At 36.1% G+C, this 23219-nt stretch overlaps 1 protein-coding gene across 13 annotated transcripts in view; it reads left to right on the top strand.

Moving 5' to 3' along the window:
• Nucleotides 1–23219, top strand: part of Bltp1 (bridge-like lipid transfer protein family member 1) — a 192252-nt gene that overhangs the window by 18132 nt on the left and 150901 nt on the right. For all 13 annotated transcript variants that reach the window (XM_029475242.2, XM_029475248.2, XM_085835948.1 and 10 more), the window contains exons 7-14: nucleotides 4041–4227; nucleotides 5954–6035; nucleotides 6421–6614; nucleotides 8685–8764; nucleotides 9661–9811; nucleotides 15115–15271; nucleotides 15689–15767; nucleotides 22179–22270. In XM_029475242.2, coding sequence (XP_029331102.1) covers nucleotides 4041–4227; nucleotides 5954–6035; nucleotides 6421–6614; nucleotides 8685–8764; nucleotides 9661–9811; nucleotides 15115–15271; nucleotides 15689–15767; nucleotides 22179–22270 — 1022 coding nt within the window. The remainder of the gene's footprint in view (nucleotides 1–4040; nucleotides 4228–5953; nucleotides 6036–6420; nucleotides 6615–8684; nucleotides 8765–9660; nucleotides 9812–15114; nucleotides 15272–15688; nucleotides 15768–22178; nucleotides 22271–23219) is intronic.

Below are 23219 nucleotides of genomic sequence, written 5' to 3'. Positions count from 1 at the left end.
TGAGTCCTATTTATACTTTCTCCAAATATCATGTATTCTCCTGTGGGTCTTGCCTGAGCAAAATACCATATGAATCTGTCTTAACAAAATACCTGTGTGTCTGTCTTAGCAAAACACCACATGAGTCTGCATCACATGATATATCCAACAACTTCCACTTCAGAGAATTATAGCAGGCTGGTGACAATGATAGAAAATAATGACAGAAACCCTGAAGAACTACATGGATATCAACCAACCAATTAGGCTTAGAAATTTGATATACTGTTAGCACTCTGGCTGAAATATTGTCAGTGCAGGCAAGACAAATAGAAACACTAGGACACAGAAAAAAGAAGGACATGAACTTAGCTAAATGTTTCTTTAAAAAAAAAAAGGTAAAAACATGCTTTTGCAAACTTTAAAAACTTGCTATTTAATACTTCTCAAAAGTGATTTTTAGAAGGAAAAGATAATCTCTAGGCTGGTAATTGTTCAGTATGATCTAAATTTTATTCAATCTTATTTAAAATTTAGACCCATTACTATTTTTGTACAGTGATTCAAGTATGAATTGGGTTCCTTCCTATCTTTTGGGCATATAGTAGATGCCTGCGATACTATGGTAGGCTTAATGAGCAAGCATTTTCTTCTAATAGGAGAGGCAGTAATGAACAGTGTGAAAAAACAGCACATTGGAAGAAGGAATTAGGGGATCTTGCAGTGTTTGATATTGTGTACTTAGAATTTAAGAGGGTTATTAAATATATTTAGAAATTAATAAATATATCTTTATACCTTGGCATCTTTAGTACCTTAATGCAGGTATGTTATAATATCAGCTTCATTGAAAGGAGAGAACCTTATGAATATTTTGCATGCTAGAGATGAAGTTGAGGGTAAACCTGCTTCATTTTATGCAGTCCTCATTTGTTTAGTCATTACTGCTGATCCCATTAGGGACAAATCCTCATTGCCTTTATTGCATAAACCTAATGCGCAGGACATTTGGGCTAAAGAGTCATTACTAAACTGCTAGGTTAATTAAGTATGAAGGCAAGTATCTTAGTAAGTTTTGAGTTGAGTCGTTTATGACTTGAAAAATTGTATAATAATTTCTACTTGTACTGCTTCATGTGAGATTATAAACATTCTACTTTATTATAAATAAATATTTAAACAGCATAAGATCTCATTGTAGATTTTTGTTTTTCTAGAAGTATGACTTATTAGGAAGATACTCTGCTTGCTTGCTTTCTCTCTCTCTCTCTCTCTTTCTTTTCTTTTCTTTTTCTTTTTTTCTTTCTTTTTTTTTTTTTTTTTTTTTGAGACAGGGTTTCTCTATGTAGCCCTGGCTGTCCTAGAACTCACTCTGTAGACCAGGCTGGCCTCAAGCTTAGAAATCCGCCTGCCTCTGCCTCCCAAGTGCTGGGATTAAAGGTGTGCACCACCACGCCTGGCTTATTTTCTTTCTTTTTGTACAAATGAGCTCTTCTGTATAGCATTCTTCTAGGCACTAGCAATTAATCAGCAAAATGGTCCCATTGTTCACTGAGCTTCCTACATTCTTGTTGGGGAGATTCAGATAATCAGCAAGTAATGAGAAAGTACATTGAGGAGAAAAGGTATAAAAGCAGGCACAGTTGAATGTGGAGTCCTTTTTGGTAAAGTTGCTCCTGGGAAATCAGGAGAGTCTCCATTGGCAGAGGAGAGTTAAAGAGAGCAATTCAGCAAGTAAGAAAGTGCATGGCCGTCAGTGTCTCAGGGAGAACTTTCTGTGGTTCTTCTGTTCCTCTCATTGCCAACACCACAGAGCCAGTTTACTTAGAGTTAGGGTAGAAAGCAGAATTACCAGGTGAGAGTGTAGACTATATAGGACTTACATATTTCAAAGGCCATATTATTTTTCTGAACAAGATAGGAAGTCGTTAGAAAATTAGAGAAGAGAGGATGAGATGATCTTGAGTTTTAAATAATCTGTTAGAGTGTTAAGCACAGGCACAAGGAAGAACACAACAGAAGCTGAGACTATTACAGGAAGTAGAAAGTGATGGCGACTTGAACCAGAGCATTAAAAAGGGCTTGGATTTCGAATGTTTTAAGAAAAGCAGACATGAGCTGAGATGAAAGGATGGACCATCTAGAGACTGCCATATCCGGGGATCCATCCCATAATCGGCTTCCAAACGCTGACACCATTGCATACAGTAGCAAGATTTTGCTGAAAGGACCCAGATAGAGCTGTCTCTTGTGAGACTATGCCGGGGCCTAACAAACACAGAAGTGGATGCTCACAGTCAGCTATTGGATGGACCACAGGGCCCCCAATGGAGGAGCTAGAGAAAGTACCCAAGGAGCTAAAGGGATCTGCAACCCTATAGGTGGAACAACAATATGAACTAACCAGTACCCCTCAGAGCACCTGTCTCTAGCTGCATATGTATCAGAAGATGGCCTAGGTGGCCATCAGTGGAAAGAGAGGCCCATTGGTCATGCAAACTATATGCCTCAGTACAGGGGAACGCCAGGGCCAAGAAGTGGGAGTGGGTGGTTGGGGGAGTGGGTGGGGGAGCGTGTGGGGGACTTTTGGGATAGCATTGGAAATGTAAATGAAATAAATACCTAATTTAAAAAAACAGTATTACATAAAAAGAAAAGAAAAGAAAAGAAAAGAAGACATGAAAGAGCAATCGAAGCTTTTGAGCTTTAGCAATGGAAAAGACAAGCTTTCTGTTGATGAGGAACACTCCGTATTGGGTTTGGGTAGGAAAATCAGGTGTTGGTAAATCTTATTTCAGAGAAGTCGGACACATTGAGTGCTGCCATTTGCCCTTGGAGTCCTGGGCACCACTGATGATTACTAAGCAAGGTTTAAACCTGATGCATGATTGAATTTGATTCACTTGTTTAAAATGGGTAATTTCACTTAATCATTTCAAGAATTGTGGTACTTTATGTATATTAATAAAACACTGCCTGTGTATCATCTGCTTTTAAGAATTTGATATACAGTAAGGAGGAATGGAGGAATGGTTGATGTAATAGAGATTGTCTTAGCTCTTAGTCATGGTAAACCTGGAGAAACAGCAGAGAATCAAGGTCAGAGAACTACTTAAATAACAGGAAGTACAGTTCATGGACACGGAGTACTTGGAGTTAGTATATATTTTATTTTTAGTACCATTGAATTTTTTTTTCTTTTTTTTTTTTAGATTTATTTATTTATTATATGTAAGTACACTGTAGCTGTCTTCAGACAGTCCAGAAGAGGGAGTCAGATCTCATTACAGATGGTTGTGAGCCACCATGTGGTTGCTGGGATTTGAACTCCAGACCTTTGGAAGAGCAGTCGGGTGCTCTTACCCACTGAGCCATCTCACCAGCCCAGAATTTTTTTTTTTTTTTTTTTAAGGACTGAATTTGTTCCCCTCTACCTAATTGTCCTAGAAAGTAATGAGAAAATACCTCCAGATTGAACTAATAGGATTACTATGCTAAAAATAAATGTTTATGATTTGTTTGTCTTTGTTTCTTTTAAAAAATTGAACGGCGGTGCATTTTGTTAGTTAAAAATTTATATTTGCTTATAGTTTTCAATATTTCATTTTGATGTCTACAGAAAGGATAGATACTCGTTTAAATTTATAGCTTCATCTACTACTAAGATGAAAGTTAATATGTTTTTTCACTCATTTTTAAAAATGAAAGTTTTTTTAACTGATTATCCAATTTTAAAGAATGTGCAATATGATCATTTAGGTGGAAGTGAAAAAATAGACTATGTTACAAAGATGTTAAGAAAATGTAACATTTTATTTTAGAACAAAAGAAATCTTTGGTAAGTTTCTCCTAATATGGTTGATATGACCATGGCTTGAAACTTTCTCCATAGAAACTAATGTCCTTTCTCTTATAAGTTGGGTTGTTTTACTTTGTGAAACAAGTTTTGACAAAAAGTACTGTGATTAAAATCCTTGAAAGTTGACTAAATCCTTTCTTTCCATTCTGCTATTTGTTTTATTCATTCTTTTTTTTCCTTTTTCTGCAACTTGTATCTTTAGATCCAAAGGCAGAAACCAGATTATATATCACAGTTAATGACTTTGAATTTCATGTCTACAATCGGTCTGATCTTTATGGACGCCTTCAAGAATTGTTTGGTTTGGAACCAACTATAATTCCACCCAAGAAAGATGATGATAAAACCCGGGAAAATGGGAGAACAAGAACGCAGTCCAAAATTGAAAGGTTCAGTTTAATACTTGAATCTTATACATTTCTAATGTTTAAACTCTTTTTAGTAGAATATCATTAACATTGTTCACCTAAACAGAATATAATCTCTTTGTTTTAGATAGCTATATAATCGTTCAAAAACTGAAGTAATGAAAGATTAGTTTATATAAAAAGCCCTGTCTCTTTTCTTTTCTCTATATTACTTTTCTCCAGATTCAGACAGTTATTATTAATTTGCCTTTTATCTTTTAATATGTGTATGTAAATATATACCATATTTATGTATTTGAAGTACACAGGTAAATATTATGTTTATGAAAATCATGTGTGGTCTCTTGTCCTAATGTCATTTTTCTTTGATTTGTTGTCTCTCTCTCTCTCTCTCTCTCTCTCTCTCTCTTTCTCTCTCTCTCTCTCTCTCTTTTCTCTGTCTCTCTCTCTCTCTTTCTTGTGGTGCTAGAGATTACCCAGGGCCTTGGTCATGCTAAGTGAGCATTCTACCATTTGCTAATCCCCAGCCCTGTGATCTGTTATTTTGGAAATATATGTTGAAATCTTTCTGTATCTGTGTACCTTAAATATATAACAATTTTACAAAGGAAAATAGAATATGCTCTATGTGCTATAAAAATGTGTATTACTATCACTTATCTTTGTTTATATATATGTTGTTAAAGTTGAGAGTCAGAACAGGAATAGAGAAAAGAAAGTCTATTGTAGAAAGACAGATAAAACTTTAAGAAGGCACTTAAAATAATACTCAGAATCAGCATAATGTTCAGTGCACAGTAATTTAGTCTGAGTCTTGGAAAATAAGCCATAATTAGAAAGTTATTAGTAAATGAAATGACTCATATACTCTTTCTAGTGAAATGAAAGTTTCTTAAATTAAAAATTTTATTCAAAAGGATTATTTTTGTCAAACTATTATTTTCAAATGCAGCTCATTTTAATTTTAACTTGTTATATTTTAGAGACACTCTTATTTATATTTTTTAATCTGAAAGATGTTGCATTGTATGAAATATTCTGATTTTTTTAAGAGAAGAAAATCTTGTTATTGAAACAAAATGCATATGACAAAACAAGCCAGTGCTAGAAAGGCAAATATTATATAATCTTGTTTACATGTTGAGTTTAAAAAATAAATTTGTTTTTACTCAGCTAGGCATGGATACAAATGTGAGTTTTAGATCAGCTATAGTGAGACCCTTTCTTTAAAAAAGTAAAAAATAAAAAGAAACTCCCAAAGAATAAAATATTGTTTAAAAATAAGTAGAGAAAAGATAGCCAACAACACAGGCTCCCTCCCCCTGAGTCTTAAACTCAGAGAAACCGGGTGGGATTGTGGTTCCCAGGGGCCAGAGGTGATGAAGGCCATCCTGACTTATATCTTGATGGCATACGACACCTGGTTGCTGTAATACCTTAGCTGTGTTATAAAGTAGGGTGATGCCACAGTACAAAAATAATGTCATGTTCTACTTTAGAGTGTTCTTCTAGAAAGGTCGTTTTTCACTGCAGCTTCAAAAATAAACCAGAATGAAAAAGTACAGGCTAAGAAATCCTTTTAGGGATCATGCTGTCTTCATATGGTTATTGTTTTGTTTACTTGAATACTCTTTAGATGTATTTGGAAAATGAAGCTGGCGTTAGTGATGTATGATGTGAGGTAGTTTAATTTTGTACTCTTAGGTATTTAAGATTTTCTTCATGTCAGTTTTATTTTTCTCATCAGAGTTAAAGTAAAAACAGAATCTCAAGACCCCACATCTTCATGGAGATCACTTATCCCAGTCATTAAGGTCAATGTGAGCACAGTAAGTAAATTATGTTGGGTTATGTTTGGCAGGTTATCGCAGAGAACTTACTTTTTGCAAATCAAAGTCCATGTAAGAAAAGAAAGCAATTTTGTGTACATTTTTTGTTCCTATTTCTGTAGCATGTGAATGAGCTGTTTTCACACCAGCTCTACATTTGGATGCTTATTAAATCTGAAGGGATATTTACAAGTGTTTAAATTACTCTAAACTTATCTCTAGATTTCTTTAAATGTTGGTTTAAATGGATGATGATTATTTTAAATAATGATTTAAGTAGCATATACAGCTAAAGTGGAAGTTGTTGCATAAAAATGTTCCTAGTTCAGCTAAGGAAAACAATGACTAGACTATGTTGGTATAATATCTCTTTTTATGTTTTTAGGGACGTTTGGCCTTTGGGAATCATTATCAACCTCAGACTCTATGCATCAACTTTGATGATGCATTCTTAACTTATACTACAAAACCACCTTCAAGTCATCTTGACCAGTTCATGCACATTGTGAAAGGAAAGCTTGAAAATGTTCGAGTCATGCTTGTTCCTAGTCCAAGATATGTCGGCCTACAAAACGATGAGTAAGTAAACATCATGAAAGTGGTAACTTCTTCCTGCTAATATAAGTATCCACCGGAGCCTCTAGCAGCCTTCTCACATCTATGGTAGAAGTTGTACAGCAAGTACAAGGCTTTCCAGTTGTTAAAGTCTTTGTGCTAAGAAGTGATAGTTAGACTTCCCAGTGTGTTTCTGGGTAGTTAGTACTATAATTATTTTACTCTCTTTTGCTCACTTATTTTGGTTTAAATTAAGCTCTGATGATGTTAAGATATGCCCATTAAAGGTGTATTTTTCTGTTTAGAAAGCTTAGATAAATAATAAAATGAAGAGATTAATTTATAGTAGATTTAGTGAAAGTTGAAAATAGATTAATGGTTAGGATATGCCCATTAAAGGTGTATTTTTCTGTTTAGAAAGCTTAGATAAATAATAAAATGAAGAGATTAATTTATAGTGGATTTAGTGAAAGTTGAAAATTGATTAATGGTTTTTTTTTTTTTTTTGAAAATTTGGTTAGAGTGGTCTAATTTTGAGACAACCATTTAATTTTTCTTTGAACCTCAAAGAGTGTCCCCATGCTGAAATAGCTGTTCTAGTTAGAAGATAGGTTGCCTGAGAATGCACAGCAGACCCACTACTGTGGTGAGATGCTGTGCAGCAGGAAGGGACCAGGTCTGAGGAGACAGCCCTTCTATAACTCCTGTCAGTCTTGTCTTTACCTCTGGAATAACGGTCCCCATTCCTCATATTTTTTCAGTCTCTTCTTTTTTATGATAAGTACTCTGGCTGAAGTTGTGTAATTTTAATATATATATATGGAAACTTTCTATTGTGATGTTTCAGCTTTTTCTTTGTTTTATCAGCCATGTAAGTTTTTATGAAATTATGGAAAGCAGCTTTTAACTCTTGGCCGATATGCTGCTAAAATAAAATCTCCAGGATCAGCTAGTATGGTAGAGAGGTTTCCCCTATATTAGTTCTAGGCGACCATGTGTCTACTTCACCTAACTCTTAGACTTGATTAAAGATGTTCTGGAATTTGGTAGATGAACAAAACTTTGTATTAATAGGTCAAGTGTAATGAACAGAACTGTAGTTTTAAATAACTAGAGAGATAAGAAAGTGTTCTCCTATTAATAGTTCATATAACATTATTTAAAATTGTATTTTTCAAAAATGTAGATACTGGGTGCCATGCCTTTCATTTTAGCACATAAGAGGTAGGCAGATAAGGAAGGAGTTCAAGGTCCGATGTGGTTAGTGAGTCTCAGGCCTTAGGCTACATGAAATTATATTTAAAAACAAAGCAAAACAAAACAAAAACTCCCACTAGTTTGGCTTACCTTTTGTGGCTTTCTTAAGCCTTTATTTTGTGGTATTTAGAAGAAAATTATTGCATTCAGATATGCTGCTATCTAATGATGGAAAGATGGATTTTTATGTAGTAGACAATAATATGGGATATGGCAGAGAAGCTGTTAACTCTGAAGTTTGAGAGAAGGAAACTTAGAGAAGCATTCATGTCAAATTTTAAGTTCAGGATAATTGCTTTACATTTATTTTATTAATCAGTGAAATACTCTTAGAGAAAAGTAATTAAATTGTTATAGATAAAAATGACAATTCTTTTGTTTCTGAATGACTACAGTACATTTTGCTGGTTGATTAGCTATTACTTAGGCTTATAATGATAGTAATATAAATTATTTAAATTTTGCCATAAAAGCAGAATTTGATTATTATAATTATTATTTATTTCAGTAATTATTGTTGTGTTTAACCTCCATTTTAATTAAATATATTTCATTTCAAACTTAAAGTGAAGTCTCTAAGCCAATTGTTTTCTTCCTAAACTAATTTACCAATAAAATTTAAGTCATTTTATCATTTAACCTGATGTAAAATACAACTAGAGTAACTTTGTATAGTGCTTGTCTGTGTGAAAGATGTTCTTTTCCTTTTAAGATAACCTGTCATGTGCTTTGTAGGTTTTTTCCTTCTTTCTTTTCACTCTTGCTCACTGTCCACTAGACTGCAGAGCACTTTGTAGTCTAAGATGTATCTCGTGTGCCTCATCCTTGTTTCCATAGACCCCCGAGACTGATGGGAGAAGGGTTTGTGGTGCTGCAGTCAAATGATGTTGACATCTACTATTACATGGATGAGCCAGGTATGTCCTCTTTGAAAGTCTGTCTGTCGTACAGGAATGGCTCTGTTTCTTCCCTGAAGTGCTGTTGCCTACATATTGGAAATCTTCTGAAAGTTAGCATCAGTAAGTTAGAAATTTGACTATGAGAGTGTTAAATTTCTTTGAAAAAAGATGTCCTGTCTTAAGAGTTGAGTTATTACACTACTATTCTATAAAATAACTCATTTCTACAGATACCTTAAAAATTGATGCAGGTAATTCTAAAAAACCCTTAGGGAATGTGGAACCGGGTCGTTCATCTTAGTTTAAAGGAGAAAATCACAATTGTTAGACTTGAACTTTAAAACTTAAAAATTGAGACCTAGCTACTTTGAGTGTTTGATAGATGGCTTCCACTTGAGAAAAGTACCTAATATTGGATTGTTTCAGCTTCTGTTCTTTTTGCCACCAAGGGCTTTGTGTGGTCACACACCCTAATTTTTCAGTATAGGACCAGGATTTTACTTGCCTTTTTATTATGACATTGCAGAAACAATGGTGCTCTCAAGGGCCCTCCCCTGACTCCTTGATCACTAATTAAGGAAATGCCTTACAGCTGGATCTCATGGAGGCATTTCCTCAACTGAGGCTCCTTTCTCTGTGATAACTCCAGCTGTGTCAAGTTGACACAAAACTAGCCAGTACAATTTTCTAAAGTTATTCTTTATATAGGTAAATAGTAAGTATATTATTTAAATGAAATCATGGAATTTTAATTTGAACACAGTAAATTTAATATATAACATACAAACAAAACAAAACAAAAACCTTTTAGGGACTTACAAAATTTTAAGTATAAGGTTTCCTGAGATTCAAACATTTGAACTGCTAGTGTATAGTGGTTTTAACTAATTGCCTTTATCTGTTCTGGAATACAGGACTTGTTCCAGAAGAAACAGAAGAGAGTACAGAAGGGGAAATAAGCAGTGAAGATTGTAAATTACAAGACTTACCTCCATGCTGGGGGCTAGACATCGTTTGTGGTAAAGGGACAGACTTTAACTATGGACCCTGGGCTGACAGGCAGAGGTACTTGAGTGATTATATTTCTAATAATCTTTCAAGTACATTGAGATGTTATTTTTTATAGAATACTAGCTTAATGTTTTAAACTATTTCTATTAGTTTTTAATTATGTGTATTCATATGTGACTGTGGGTGTGTGCACATGAGCTCAGGTATCCATAGAGGCCAGAGGATCTCCTGGGGCTGGAATTACAGTCAGGTTTGATATGCTCATCATAGGTGCCAGGAACCAAACTCAGGTCCTCTGGAAGAGCAGCTGAGCCATTGCTCTACTCCCCCTCCCCCACCCCACTCCTGCCCGGCTTAGTTTTTGTAACTTATTTACTTTGTGGCAAAATAAGTTTTTACTGAACACTTTGATCCAAATATTAACTTGTTTATGGAGAAACCACAAACAAGCTGCAGTGAGCAGCCTACTTACTGGTTCTTTTGTTTTATTTTTACATTTCATTAATGATTTATTTATTGACCCTCTAAGAGCCTGGGGTTTTGGGGGTATATAGATTCAGAAATGAAAGACTTGGTAAAATGGAAGACATAGCTTTAGTGAAGCTTTAATTCATGAGGGAAGGGTCTTAGTGACAGGCTAGAAAAACAGTAGTGGTTTTCTAGGAATGAATAGCAAAGCATCACTGGGTATAGATTCAACAGTGGAGACTTGTCCAATCAAGTTCTGGAGGCCAAGAATCCCACTTGGCAGTATCAGCAGAGTTGGTGCCCTCTGGCCATCATGAGAGGAGGATATGTCCCAGGCCTCTTTTTGAAGCTGAGGCAACATGTGATGTCTCTGTAACCATATACAGTCATGTTCTAGACGCTGGGCTTAGGATTTAAACATGAATTGTTTTAGAGCACAGGTTAGCTTGTAACAAACTATTTTGCATTATGGTTATCACAGTGAATGAAAAAGGCCTTATTAGATGACGTGTGGGTGTAGTTTATGAAGGAAGTAGAGATTTTCTAGGGGAAGAAAAATGGTGTGAATCATCAAGGAAAAATGAGTAGGGATAGTAGAAAATTGTCCTGAGGGTCTCATAGGTAGTTCAGAGTTCTATAATGAAGACATTTCAACTCTCCAGAGGCCTAGGTAGGAGAATTGTGAATTGGAGGCCAGTCTGAGCCATGAAGTGAGACCCCAACTAAAAGCCATGAGCTGAGGTTCCGAGTAAATGGTACCTTGTCTACCTAATTGCGAGGCCTAAAGAAAATAAATAAGTAAATAAATAAATAATAATTGCTCATATGGATTTTACAGTAATGAGGATTATCTGAAAGGCTTGCTTATTTGAGGTAGGGGTTCTTGTTCAAGCTGACTTTACACTCTGGATTCAAGTGATCCTTTTGCTTTAGTCTCTTGACTATCTGGAACTTGTCCTGAGTATCATACCTGTCTACCTGGAAGACTTTTTTAAATTAGTCATCTGTTAATTTAAGTAACTTTTATTTGTAATAGGTTATGACCGTTTACTACTTTTGAAGAATTTTAAAGGTGACATTTAGCACTGTGTTTTTTAAAGTGGCATTTTACATTGCTTAGAATTAGTTTAGTTTTGAATTTGTGCTCTAGCTTTCTTGTAGAGAGAAAAGTCAAGCCCCTCACTGAATCGGGAATTATTAACCTGTTGAAAGAGTGGTGATATTTCTGTTGATGCTGTCTTAGTTAGGGTTTCCCTTGCTGTGCACAGACACCATGACCAAGGCACCTCCTACAAGAACAACATTTAATTGGGGCTGGCTTACAGGTTCTGAGGTTCAGTCCATTATCATCAGTCATGGCAGGAAGCATGACAGTGTTTAGGCAGGCACAGTGCAGTGGAGCTGAGAGTTCTACATCTTCATCTGAAGGCATACAGGAGAAGACTGGCATCCTCAGGCAGCTAGGAGGAAGCTCTTTAAAGCCCACACCCACAGTGACACACTTCTTCCAACAAGGCCACAGTCCTAATAGTGTTGCGGCCGAGGCCAAGCTTATTCAAACCACCACAGATGCATTGATTCTTTTTATACTTTTTTAGTTTCAAAAGAACTTCCTGGCTTCTGTTGTTGGAATAATTACACACTTTGTCAAGTAATATGGAATTTGTTCTTACTTTTTAAAAAATGGCATTAGATTATGGGATGGACCCCCGTATGGGGCAGTCTCTGGATGGTCCATCCCTTCGTCTTAGCTCCAAACTTTGTCCCTGCAACTCCTTCCATCGATATTTTATTCCCTATTCTAGGGAGGAATGAAGTATCCACGAGTTGGTCTTCCTTCTTGATTTTCTTTTTTTTTTTTTTTTTTTGGTTTTTCGAGACAGGGTTTCTCTGTGTAGCCCTGGCTGTCCTGGCACTCACTTTGTAGACCAGGCTGGCCTCGAACTCAGAAATCCGCCTGCCTCTGCCTCCCAAGTGCTGGGATTAAAGGCGTGCGCCACCACGCCCGACTCTCTTCTTGATTTTCTTGTGTTTTGAAAGTTGTATCTTGGGTATTCTAGGATTCTGGGCTAATATTCACTTATCAGTGAGTGCATGCATATCAAGTGACTTTTGTGATTGGGTTACCTCTCAGGATGATATCCTCCAGATACATCCATTTGCCCAAGAATTTCATAAATACATTATTTTTAATAGCTGAGTAGTACTCCATTGGGTAAATGTACCACATTTTCTGTATCCATTCCCCTGTTGAGGGACATCTGGGTTCTTTCCAGCTTCTGGCTATTATAAATAGGGCTGCTATGAACATAGTGGAGCATGTGTCCTTATTACCAGTTGGAACATCTTCTGGGTATATGCCCAGGAGAGGTATTGCTGAATCTACTGGTAGTACTATGTCCAGTTTTCTGAGGAACCGCCAGATTGATTTCCAGAGAGGTTGTACAAGCTTGCAATCCCACCAACAATGGAGGAGTGTTCCTCTTTCTCCACATCCTCTCCAGCATCTGCTGTCACCAGAATTTTTGATCCTAGCCGTTCTGACTGGTGTGAGGTTCGAATCTCAGGGTTGTTTTGATTTGCATTTCCCTGATGATTAAGGATGTTGAACATTTTTTCAAGTGCTTCTCAGCCCTTCGGTATTCCTAGGTTGAGAATTCTTTGTTTAACTCTGTACCCCATTTTTTAATGGGGTTATTTGAATTTCTGGAGTTCAGCTTCTTGAGCTCTTTGTATATATTGGATATTAGTCCCCTATCAGATTTAGGATTGGTAAAAATTCTTTCCCAATCTGTTGGTGGCCTTTTTGTCTTATTGACAGTATCTTTTGCCCTACAGAAGCTTTGCAATTATACACCAGCAAGATTTTACTGAAAGGATCCTGATATAGCTGTCTCCTGTGAGGCTTTGCCAGTGCCTGGCAAATACAGAAGTGGATGCTCACAGTCATCTATAGGATGGAACACAGGGCCCCCAATGTAGGAGCTAGAGAAAGTACCCAAGAGCTGACAGGGTCTGCAACCCTATAGGTGGAACAACAATATGAACTAACCAGTATCCCCAGAGCTCGTATCTCTAGCTGCATATGTAGCAGAAGATGGCCTAGTTGGCCATCATTGGGAAGAGAGGCCCCTAGGTCTAGCAAACTTTATATGCCTCAGTACAGGGGAAAGCCAGGGCCAAGAAGTGGGAGTGAGTGGGTAGGGGAGCAGGGTGGGGGAAGGGTATAGGGGACTTTTGGGATAGCATTTGACATGTAAATGAAGAAAATATCTAACAAAAAATAAATAAGTTAAAAAGAAAAAAGAAAAGTATACTCTAGCAACATGAAGAATATTGCTCTCTAACCTAAATTACTAAGCTCCATTGATGCTCAAGTTTAATAAGTAATCTAATAGAACTTAGTGATCATAATGGCATATTTTCAATGTTTTCAAAAATTTATTTCATTTTTGAACAACTGTTTAACATTGATTTATTTTGATAATATAGTTTTTTTTAAAAGATATTTCTATTATATATACAGTGTGTGTATATGCCTGCAGGCCAGAAGAGGGCACCAGATCTCGTTGTATATGGTTATGAGCCACCATGTGGTTACTGGGAATTGAACTCAGGACCTCTGGAAGCAGACAGTGCTTTTAATTTGTAAGCCATCTATCTATCTCTCCAGCTCCGGTTTTTGAGTTTTGAGACAAGGTCTCTCTACATAGCTCTCCATGCCTGAGACCTCACCGTGAAGACCAGGGTGACCTCAAACTTAGAAAGTGACCTGTCTCTTCTCCTGAGAGCTGGGATGAAAGGTCTACTCCACCAGTCCTGGCATATAAATTCACTTTAGAGACTGGCTGATCTTTGTATTATTTAGAAAAATGATACTGCAGTTAATGTGCGACAGAACTTCACTTTCACAACCTCCTCTAGCAGGTTTTCCCTTTGTTGCAAGAGAATCCCAGTGCATTTTTCATTTAGTCTCAGAGCCATTTATGTTCATAAAATCACAAGGCTTAATTTTCAGTGTGCTTTTGTTCATGTGAGTAGTGTTTGCTTCCCTATTTTTGTGGAAGATGGCTTGTGTGATGGGGGAAGGTATTACACATTCCTTAGGTTTTTTCATCTTTGTCAAGTGATACAGGGAGATGTACACTAAGGCTCAGCATCTAAATACTTGTTTACTGTTTAGAACATACTGTTGTTTGTCCTTTCATTGATATTATGTTGATAAAAAGTGACTGCAAACAGTTGGAGTGATGGCTTGGTGGTTAAGAGAACTTACTGGTCTTGCAGAGGACCTTGATTTTATGGCCAGCACCCACAGCTGTCTGTAACTCTGGTTCCAGAGGTCTGACAACCCTTTTGTCCTTCACACGTGTTGCATGTATGTAGTGCACAGATATATATGCCTGCAAAATATTCATACATATAAAGTAAAAATAAAGGTTAAAATTTTTGAGTGATTATGAAAAAATACAAAAACTCTTCCATGTGTGTATGATTAAGTATTTTAACGTAATCTTCAGTGCCACTCCATGAGATAAGTTATTTTTATAGACAAGGGAGCAGAGCAGGTTTCCTCAGAAAGATTAGGTCACTTGCTCAGGGAAGAATGATGAATTAAGCTATACTCTTTCAGTTCTTTCTTGATAGTTGCACAACTGATATGCTTGCAGCATTTATTATAACTCACATACACTTAGATTGGACCCTGCTCATGTCACACTTGATAATATTATAATGTTAGGTGTTCAAAGCTCATTGATAAGATGTGGAAAAATAGTTTGTCAAATGAAATAGCAATGATAATGTAAGGTTAAAATATGATTTCGGACCCTTATCAAAGACAGTTGTATTTGACTAACACACTGTTTCTCTTTTTCCTTTTTATCTAGAGATTGTTTATGGAAGTTTTTCTTTCCACCTGATTATCAAGTTCTGAAAGTCTCTGATATTGCACAGCCCGGAAGACCAAGACAAATCCTTGCATTTGAACTACGAATGAATATCATTGCAGATGCTACCATTGACTTGCTGTTTACCAAAAACAGGGTATCCATTATAAGCTTGTAGAGAATAGTATTTAAAATCTGAAAATTACTTTGCAGATTTTTTGTGGGTCCTATTTCTATGTTTAGCTTCATTTCTTCATTTCTGGCTCCCCATACCTCCTTAACTTTAACTTTTTGCTTTTATAGTACTTTATTTAAAGTGTTAAGTAGTGGAAAGAAATTAATAATGATTAATATTAATAACAATGGACTTTGAAGTTATCTTCTAGTTTCTCTATTATATTTTGTTAAATTGCTTTAAGTATAATTTTTATATAAATTTGAATCTTGATTTGTACAAGATTTTTAGAAGTTCATATTAATAGTGATTATATTTCTTTGATAATTTAAAAGTAAATGATAGGAACATATATATGTACAATAAATCTCATGTAACTCAATCTTGTTCTTTTGGTAGGAAACAAATGCTGTGCATGTAAATGTAGGGGCTGGCTCATATTTAGAAATTAATATTCCGATGACAGTTGAAGAAAATGGTAAGGTATAATTATTTTGCCTGAAATTATTAGTGACATAATTAATATGTTATTATATTTTGTTAGTCCTTCCAGAGTAACAATAGTAGTGTTTCATTTTCATTTTTTGTCTTTTAATTTAAATATAGTTTTTTACTGATACATAAAAGAGTACCTATTTATGGGATACTATGTGATACTTGAACCCATGTATATAGACGTAGAATGTTCAAATCAAAGTAAATATGTCTGTTTCTACATTTGTAACTTCTGTGTGGTAAAATTCATTTAAAATTTTGATTAGCTCTACACTTATTGAGACAGTGTCTCACTGCGTAGCCCATGCATACCAAAGAGGTGCTGTGTAACTTAGGCTTGTCCCCAGCTTGAGATACTCTTGTCTCAGACTCCCAAGTGCTGTCTGTGATCACAGCTCGGTACCATCATGCTGACAGGCTTTCCTTGAGCTTCGAAAAGTATACTGCATATTCTCATTATCTGCAGGTTAGTCTGCACTTTTGTCTGTAACTTAGTAGTCCTTGTTCACTCATCCCCACCCTTCTTTCTCCTTATTTGCCCCAGTCATTATGCTCTCAGTTTCTGTGAGATCAGTTTTTGTTGTTGTTGTTGTTGTTTGTCTTGTTTCTATCTTAGGTTGCATGCTTTAGTGAGATCATTAATAAGGTCACATCATTTTTGTGTTTTGCTTATTGCACTTGACAAAATGACATTCATTTTGAGCCATTGTGTCACAGATGATAGGATTTTATCTATTTTTTTTTAATACAGCTAGCTTTCCATTTCATATATGTACCATATTTTTTGTCCATTCATGAGTTTGATTATTTCCTGCTGTCTACTCCTCTTGGGTGAATTTGCTTCTTTTTGTTGTAGAGCTTTCAGGTGTGCTGTTAAAGCTAGTATATTCTCTCTCCAGTTTCGTTTTGGAAGCACTCAGAGCTATGAGTATTCCTCTTAGGACTGCTTTCATTGTGTCCCATAAGTTTGGGTATGTTGTACTTTCATTTTCATTGAATTCTAAAAAGTCTTTAATTTCTTTTCTTTATTTCTTTCTTGACCAAGTTATCACCGAGTAGGGCATTGTTCAGCTTCCATGTGTATGTGGGCTTTCTGTTGTTTTTGTTGTTGTTGAAGACCAGCCTTAGTTCATGGTGATCTCAATGCATGGGATTATTTCAGTCTTCTTGTATCTGTTGAGGCCTGTTTTTTGACTGATGATATGTTCAATTTTGGAGAAGGTACCATGAGGTTCTGAGAAGAAGGTATATCCTTTTGTTTTAGGATGAAATATTATATAGATACCTTTTAAATCCATTTGGTCCATCACTTTTGTTAGTTTCAGTGTGTTTCTGTATAATTTGTGTTTCAATGATTTGTCCATTGATAAGAGTAGGGTGTTGAAGTCTCCCACTATTATTGTGTGCAGTGCAATGTGTGCTTTAAGGTTTAGTAAAGTTTCTTTTTTGAATGTGGGTGCCCTTGCATTTGGAGTATAGATGCTCAGAATTGAGAGTTCATCTTGGTAGATTTTTCCTTTGATGAGTATCGAGTGTCCTTCCTTATCTTTTTTGATAACTTTTGGTTTTTAAGTCGATTTTATTGTTTCTTGGAACCATTTGCTTGGAAAATTATTTTCCAGCCCTTTACTCTGAGGTAGTGTCTGTCTTTGACACTGAGGTACATTTCCTGTGTGCAGCAAAATGCTGTGTCCTGTTTACATATCCAGTCTGTTAGTCTATGTCTTTTTATTTGGGGAATTGAGTCCATTGATATTAAGAGATATTAAGCAAAAGTGATTGTTGCTTTCTGTTATTTTTGTTGTTACAGGTGGAATTATGTTTGTGTGGCTATCTTCTTTTAGGTTTGTTGAAAGATTACTTTCTTGCTTTATGAGTGTAGTTTCCCTCCTTGTATTGGAATTTTCTGTCTATTATCCTTTGTAGGGCTGGATTTGTGGAAAGATATTGTGTAAATTTGTTTTTGTCATGAAATATCTTGGTTTCTCCATCTATGGTAATTGAGAGTTTTGTTGGGTATAGTAGCCTTGGCTGGCATTTGTGTTCTCTTAGGGTCTGTATGACGTCTTCCCAGGATCTTCTGGCTTTCATAGTCTCTGGTAAGAAGTCTGGTGTAATTCTGATAGGTCTGCCTTATATATTACTTGACCTTTTCCCCTTACTGCTTTTAATATTCTTTCTTTGTTTTGTGCATTTGGTATTTTGACTATTATGTGATGGAAAGAATTTCTTTTCTGGTCCAAACTATATTTGGAGTTCTGTAGGCTTCTTGTTTATGTGTATCTCTTTCTTTATGTTAGGGAAGTTTTCTTGTATAATTTTGTTGACGATATTTACTGGCCCTTTAAGTTGGGAATCTTCTCTCTCTTCTATACCTATTATCCTTAGTTTTGATTTTCTCATTTTTCCTGGATTTCCTGGATGTTTTGGTTAGTAGCTTTTTGCATTTTCTTTGACTGTTGTGTCAGTGCTTTCTATGTTATCTTCTGCACCTGAGATTCTCTCTTCCTCCTCCTCCTCCTTATCTTCTTCCTCTTCCTCCTCTTCCTCTTCTTCCTCCTCCTGTTCTTCTTCATCTTCTTTTTCTTTTTTTTATTGGATATTTTCTTCATTTACATTTCAAATATTATCCCCTTTCCCAGTTTCTCCACCTCCCAGAATTCCCCTATACTATCTCCCCCCCACCCCACCCCCCATTCTATGAGGGTGTTCCTCTACCCACCCACTCACTCCTGCCTCCCTGCCCTCAATTCCCCTATACTGGGTAGAGATTCTCTCTTCTATCTCTTGTATTCTGTTGGTGATGCTTGAGTCTCTGACTCCTGATCTCTTTGCCAGATTTTCTATCTCCAGTGTTGTCCCCCTTTGTGATACTTTGTTGATTCTATTTCCATTTTTAGATCCTGGATGGTTTTGTTCAATTCCTTCAACTGTTTAATTGTGTTTTTCTCTAATTCTTTAAGGGATTTTTGTGTTTCCCCTTTAAGGGCTTCTACATGTTTACATGTGTTCTCCTGTATTTTTTTTTTTTTTTTTGAGGGAGTTATTTATGTCCTTCTTGAAGTCCTCTATCACCATCATGAGATCTGACTTTAAATCAGAGTCTTGCTTTTCTGGTGTGTTGGGGTATTCAGGGCTCGCTGTGGTGGGAGAACTGGGTTCTGATGATGCCAAGTAACCTTGGTTTCTGTTGCTTATGCTTTTGCCCTTCCTCTTGCCATCTGGATATCTCTGGTGTTAGCCGGTCTTGCTGTCTCTGACTGTAGTTTGTCCCTCCTGCAAGTCTGTGTGTTAGCACTCCTGGGAGACCAGTTCTCTCTGGGAGGAATTGAGGTATGGAGAGCTGTGGCACAGGTTCAGCTCTGGGGTGCAAACAAAAACCTGAAGGATCCTGCCCCAGCTGTTTCTTGTTCTTCTGTCCTGATGGCTCTGGGTGGGTCTCTCTTGGGCCAGGAATTTGAGCCGAAGTGGAGGTGTTACCTGTGCTCACAGGTGTGTCGACACTCCTGGGAGACCATCTCTCCTGAGGGTATTTTGGTATGTAGTGCTGTGGCAGAGGATCAGCTCCGGATGTAGACAGAAACCAGAAGGGTTCCAGGCTGCTCCTTGGTTCCTGTGTCCTGAGGTCTCCAGGGGGGTCCTTTGGAGCAGAAGTGGCAGTGTTACCTGTGTTCACAGGTGTGCCAGCATTGCTGGGAGACCAGCTCTCTCAGGGCAGTATTTGGGTATGGAGCTCTCTGGAACAACATCAGCTCCGGGCACAGAGCTTAAATGTTTTAGGATATACTGTTAGTAGATATTTTTTCGTAGAGTAAGGTGGATACTTAGAATAATATAACTTTGAGAAAAAAAATGCATATTTAAAGTATCAAGCAATTTTCTTAAAGCTACAGTTTCATCTTAGCTTATATAGTTCATTGCATATTTAAAATTTGGCCATTTATCTGTAACATGGATAAATTATTTTTGTTAAATTTTGCTTTTTTAATTTCTGCTTTAGTATATTTGTGGCTGAGGAGAATTAAGATGAAATTGTGGTGTATTTAGTACTTTCTTGAGAGTAAAGAGAGTAGCAATGTACTCTTATTTTAAGATCATTAAATGGTATTGATATGGTGGATAATTGTCATTACTTTTATTTATTCCTATTTTGTTTTATTTTATTTAGCTCTCCTATCTTGTCTTTGTCACCTGTATTGGTGATACTATATGGAGAGAGAAAATAGAGAGGTTGAATTGTTTCTTATTTTTACAATAACAGCTATAGCACTTGGGCTTTTCCAATTAATCCATTGAAACAGTGACTGAGGATGGCATCATATCCACCGTCACCTAACTCTGTGATTTCTTGTGAAGAACTAACTATTATATTTGCTGGTTTTAAAATAATAGTCATGTGAGGCCATGAAGGAGATAGCTGATTCTTTAACAATGCCTAATTCAAAGGTGGTATTTGGTAAGAAAAGTCTGAGTGCCTTGATTATAGTCTGTCACAGGGGAGAATGGAAATTAGAGGTTGTACAAAATTAATAATGGTTCAGATATGGCAGTGCCTTTTCCCTTAAATTTCATAATGTAGGGTCTAGAGAGATGGTTCTACAGTTAAAAGCACTTTCCGTCCTACAAAGGACCAGCACTTCTTGGTGCCTACAACCATCTATAACATTCTTTTCTGGCCTCTGAGGCACCATGAACACATCTGTGTGTGCACATGTATATGCACACACCCAAGGCTGGCAAAATATTCATAAAATAATATCTTTAAGTTAATAATTGTGTTATTTAAGGTTTCTGCTGCTGTGATGAAACGGGATGGCCAAAAAGCAAGTTGGGGAGGAAAGGGTTTATTTGGCTTACACTTCATGTTAATGATCATCATCAGAGGAAGTCAGGATAGGGACTCAGACATGACAGGAACCTGGAGACAGAAGCTGATGCAGAGGCCATGGAAGGATGCTATTTACTGGTTCTCTGCCCATGGCTTGCTCAGTCTGCTTTTTTACAGGACCTAGGACCACCAGCCCAGCAATGGCACCAACCACAGTGGGCTGGACCTTTCCCCAGCCATTACAAATTAAGAAAGTGTTTTACAACTGGATTTTATGGAAGCTATTTCTCAATTGGGATTCCCTTTTTTCAGATAACTCTAGCTTGTGTCAAGTTGACATAATAGCCAGGGCAGTAATTCACGTAGTAAATATCCCTGTATCATTCTACAGTGCAAGCTTGTTCAGATGTTGGCACACTGAGATAAGGGGCCACCTGAAGACTGAGAAATCAGTATCTCAGATCCCCATATAGTAGAAAGAGAGAACTAACTCTCATAGGTTATCTGTCCTCTGACCTCCGCACACACATCTACCTGACTGAATAAAATGTAAAAGATTATTAAAAGAATTTGGTGGATTTAAGATAATTTTATGGACCTGCAATTCCAAATACACAGAAGCCTGAAATATTTTTCATATTCAGATGTTTGGGATGAAAAAGAAAGCCTACATCAGGGTATATGCCAGAGTAGTTATAAACCTTTTAGAATAATAACATGTAGCTGTGATCTTTGAAAAAGAAGCCAGTTAAAAGAGGAAATGGCACTTCAAACTTCTGCTTATGCTGAGAATGGCCTGTATTGATGTGAGACTGTCATTACAGGAGACATATATAATATTTGTATTGATGTGAGACTGTCATTACAGGAGACATATATAATATTTGGCAACTGTTTTTATATAGGGAATACTTGAAAAATCATAAAAAATATATATACTTGAATCAGTAGCTAAAGAAAAAGTATAGGACTTGTGCTTATAGTTGAAAAGTTTTACTTAGAAGTAAACATGTACAACCAGTTCTCACATTCATAAGCTTTGCATCCATAGACTCAAGCAGTTGTGATATGGAAATATTTAAGAAGAGTTGCACTTGTACTATGTATTTTCCCTTGTTATCCTCTAAACAATACAGTTCAGTGGTTACTGCATAGTGTTTATATTATATTAAATATATAAGTAATGTGAGTTAATTTGGCATATATGGGAGATACATGTAACAATTGGAATATTTTGATATTTCACATAAAAGTCTTGAACATCTGTAGATTTCAATTTAAATGTAGCATTTTAGAACCATTGTGTATGGATACTGAGAGACCACTATGGGTTTGCTCTCAAAAGCAAACCAGGATAGATACCATGTGGTGGTGATGTTTACTCATTGTTGTCTTAGATGAGGAGGATCCTTTGTTACATTAGCAAGCTTCTCGTCACTGAAGTATACTGAAGCTGTTTTTCAAGGACTTCATTTTTGAAGTGGTAGAAGGAGTTGGTTCTACTGCAAAAATTTAAGTTGTGTACTTTTTATTCTGGCTCTTATATTTTATGTTTTTATTTATTAGGTTATACCCCTGCAATTAAAGGACAACTATTACATGTTGATGCTACTACCAGTATGCAATATCGGACCCTTTTAGAAGCAGAGATGTTAGCAGTAAGTCTAAATATATGGTATACATTAGTTTAGTAGGTATAGACTTAGTTTTAATTTTCTAATGTAAAATTTCTAAAACTGGTCTGTATTCTTATTTGAGAACTTCCAACTAGGTACCCTGGTTATACCAAACTTGGGTAGAGTGGTAGATTACTCATACTGTGTGCTGCCTTTGACATTCCTTTACATTGTTCTACTTCTAATACATAGGAAGTGCTAGGAGGTCCCAAACTTTTTAGGATGTAATTTTTAAATTTCACGTATTTTTCCAAAATTGTAAATAAAGTAATTTTTGATTGCATGTTCTGACCCTATTGGACTTCTCTCAGGACTTAATTAATTTTATTCTTTGACCTAAGTCAGTGACTAAGTTTTAAGGAAAAAAGTCTTGATGGTACCCTGAATATTTGGAAGTGCCCATGGTTTAAATTTCAGATTATGTTCTCATTAATATGTTACTTTAAAAAAAGGGCAGTAACAACAATGACAACAATAACAACACCTCTGTAGAATGGTTGGTATTCACAGAAGATTCATTTATATCAGATGATGTCATAAGGTTCTTAATTATTTGTTTTAAGCCAACATCTTATACATTCAGATGTGTAAGATGAAAATTTGATAATTAGTAAGAAAATCCACCCCCACCCCAGATTATAATCATCTATGAGAGCATGCACAAATAGTCAGGTATGTTTTAGCCTCAAAGTCTCTATGCAGTCTTTTCTGTTGGTGTGGGTTAAGTCAATTCCATTGTAGTTGAAAAAAAAAGCAACTTATTTCTTAGAGTATAAGTATAAAAACATGTAGTCAGTATATGAATAATGTAAAATTACTACATAAAATCTATTATTACATAAAAATATAGTATTAAACTTATCAAATTTAACATTTGTTACAGTTCTGCACTTGTTGGAACTCTCAAGCTGTTGCTGATAAGCGGAACCAT

This window comes from Mus caroli, unplaced genomic scaffold (genome assembly GCF_978045245.1).
Source record: "Mus caroli unplaced genomic scaffold, Mus_caroli_1 scaffold_3, whole genome shotgun sequence".
Lineage (NCBI taxonomy): Eukaryota > Metazoa > Chordata > Mammalia > Rodentia > Muridae > Mus > Mus caroli.
The sequence above is the reverse complement of the archived record's forward strand: the minus strand, read 5'-3'. Positions and strand labels throughout refer to the sequence as shown.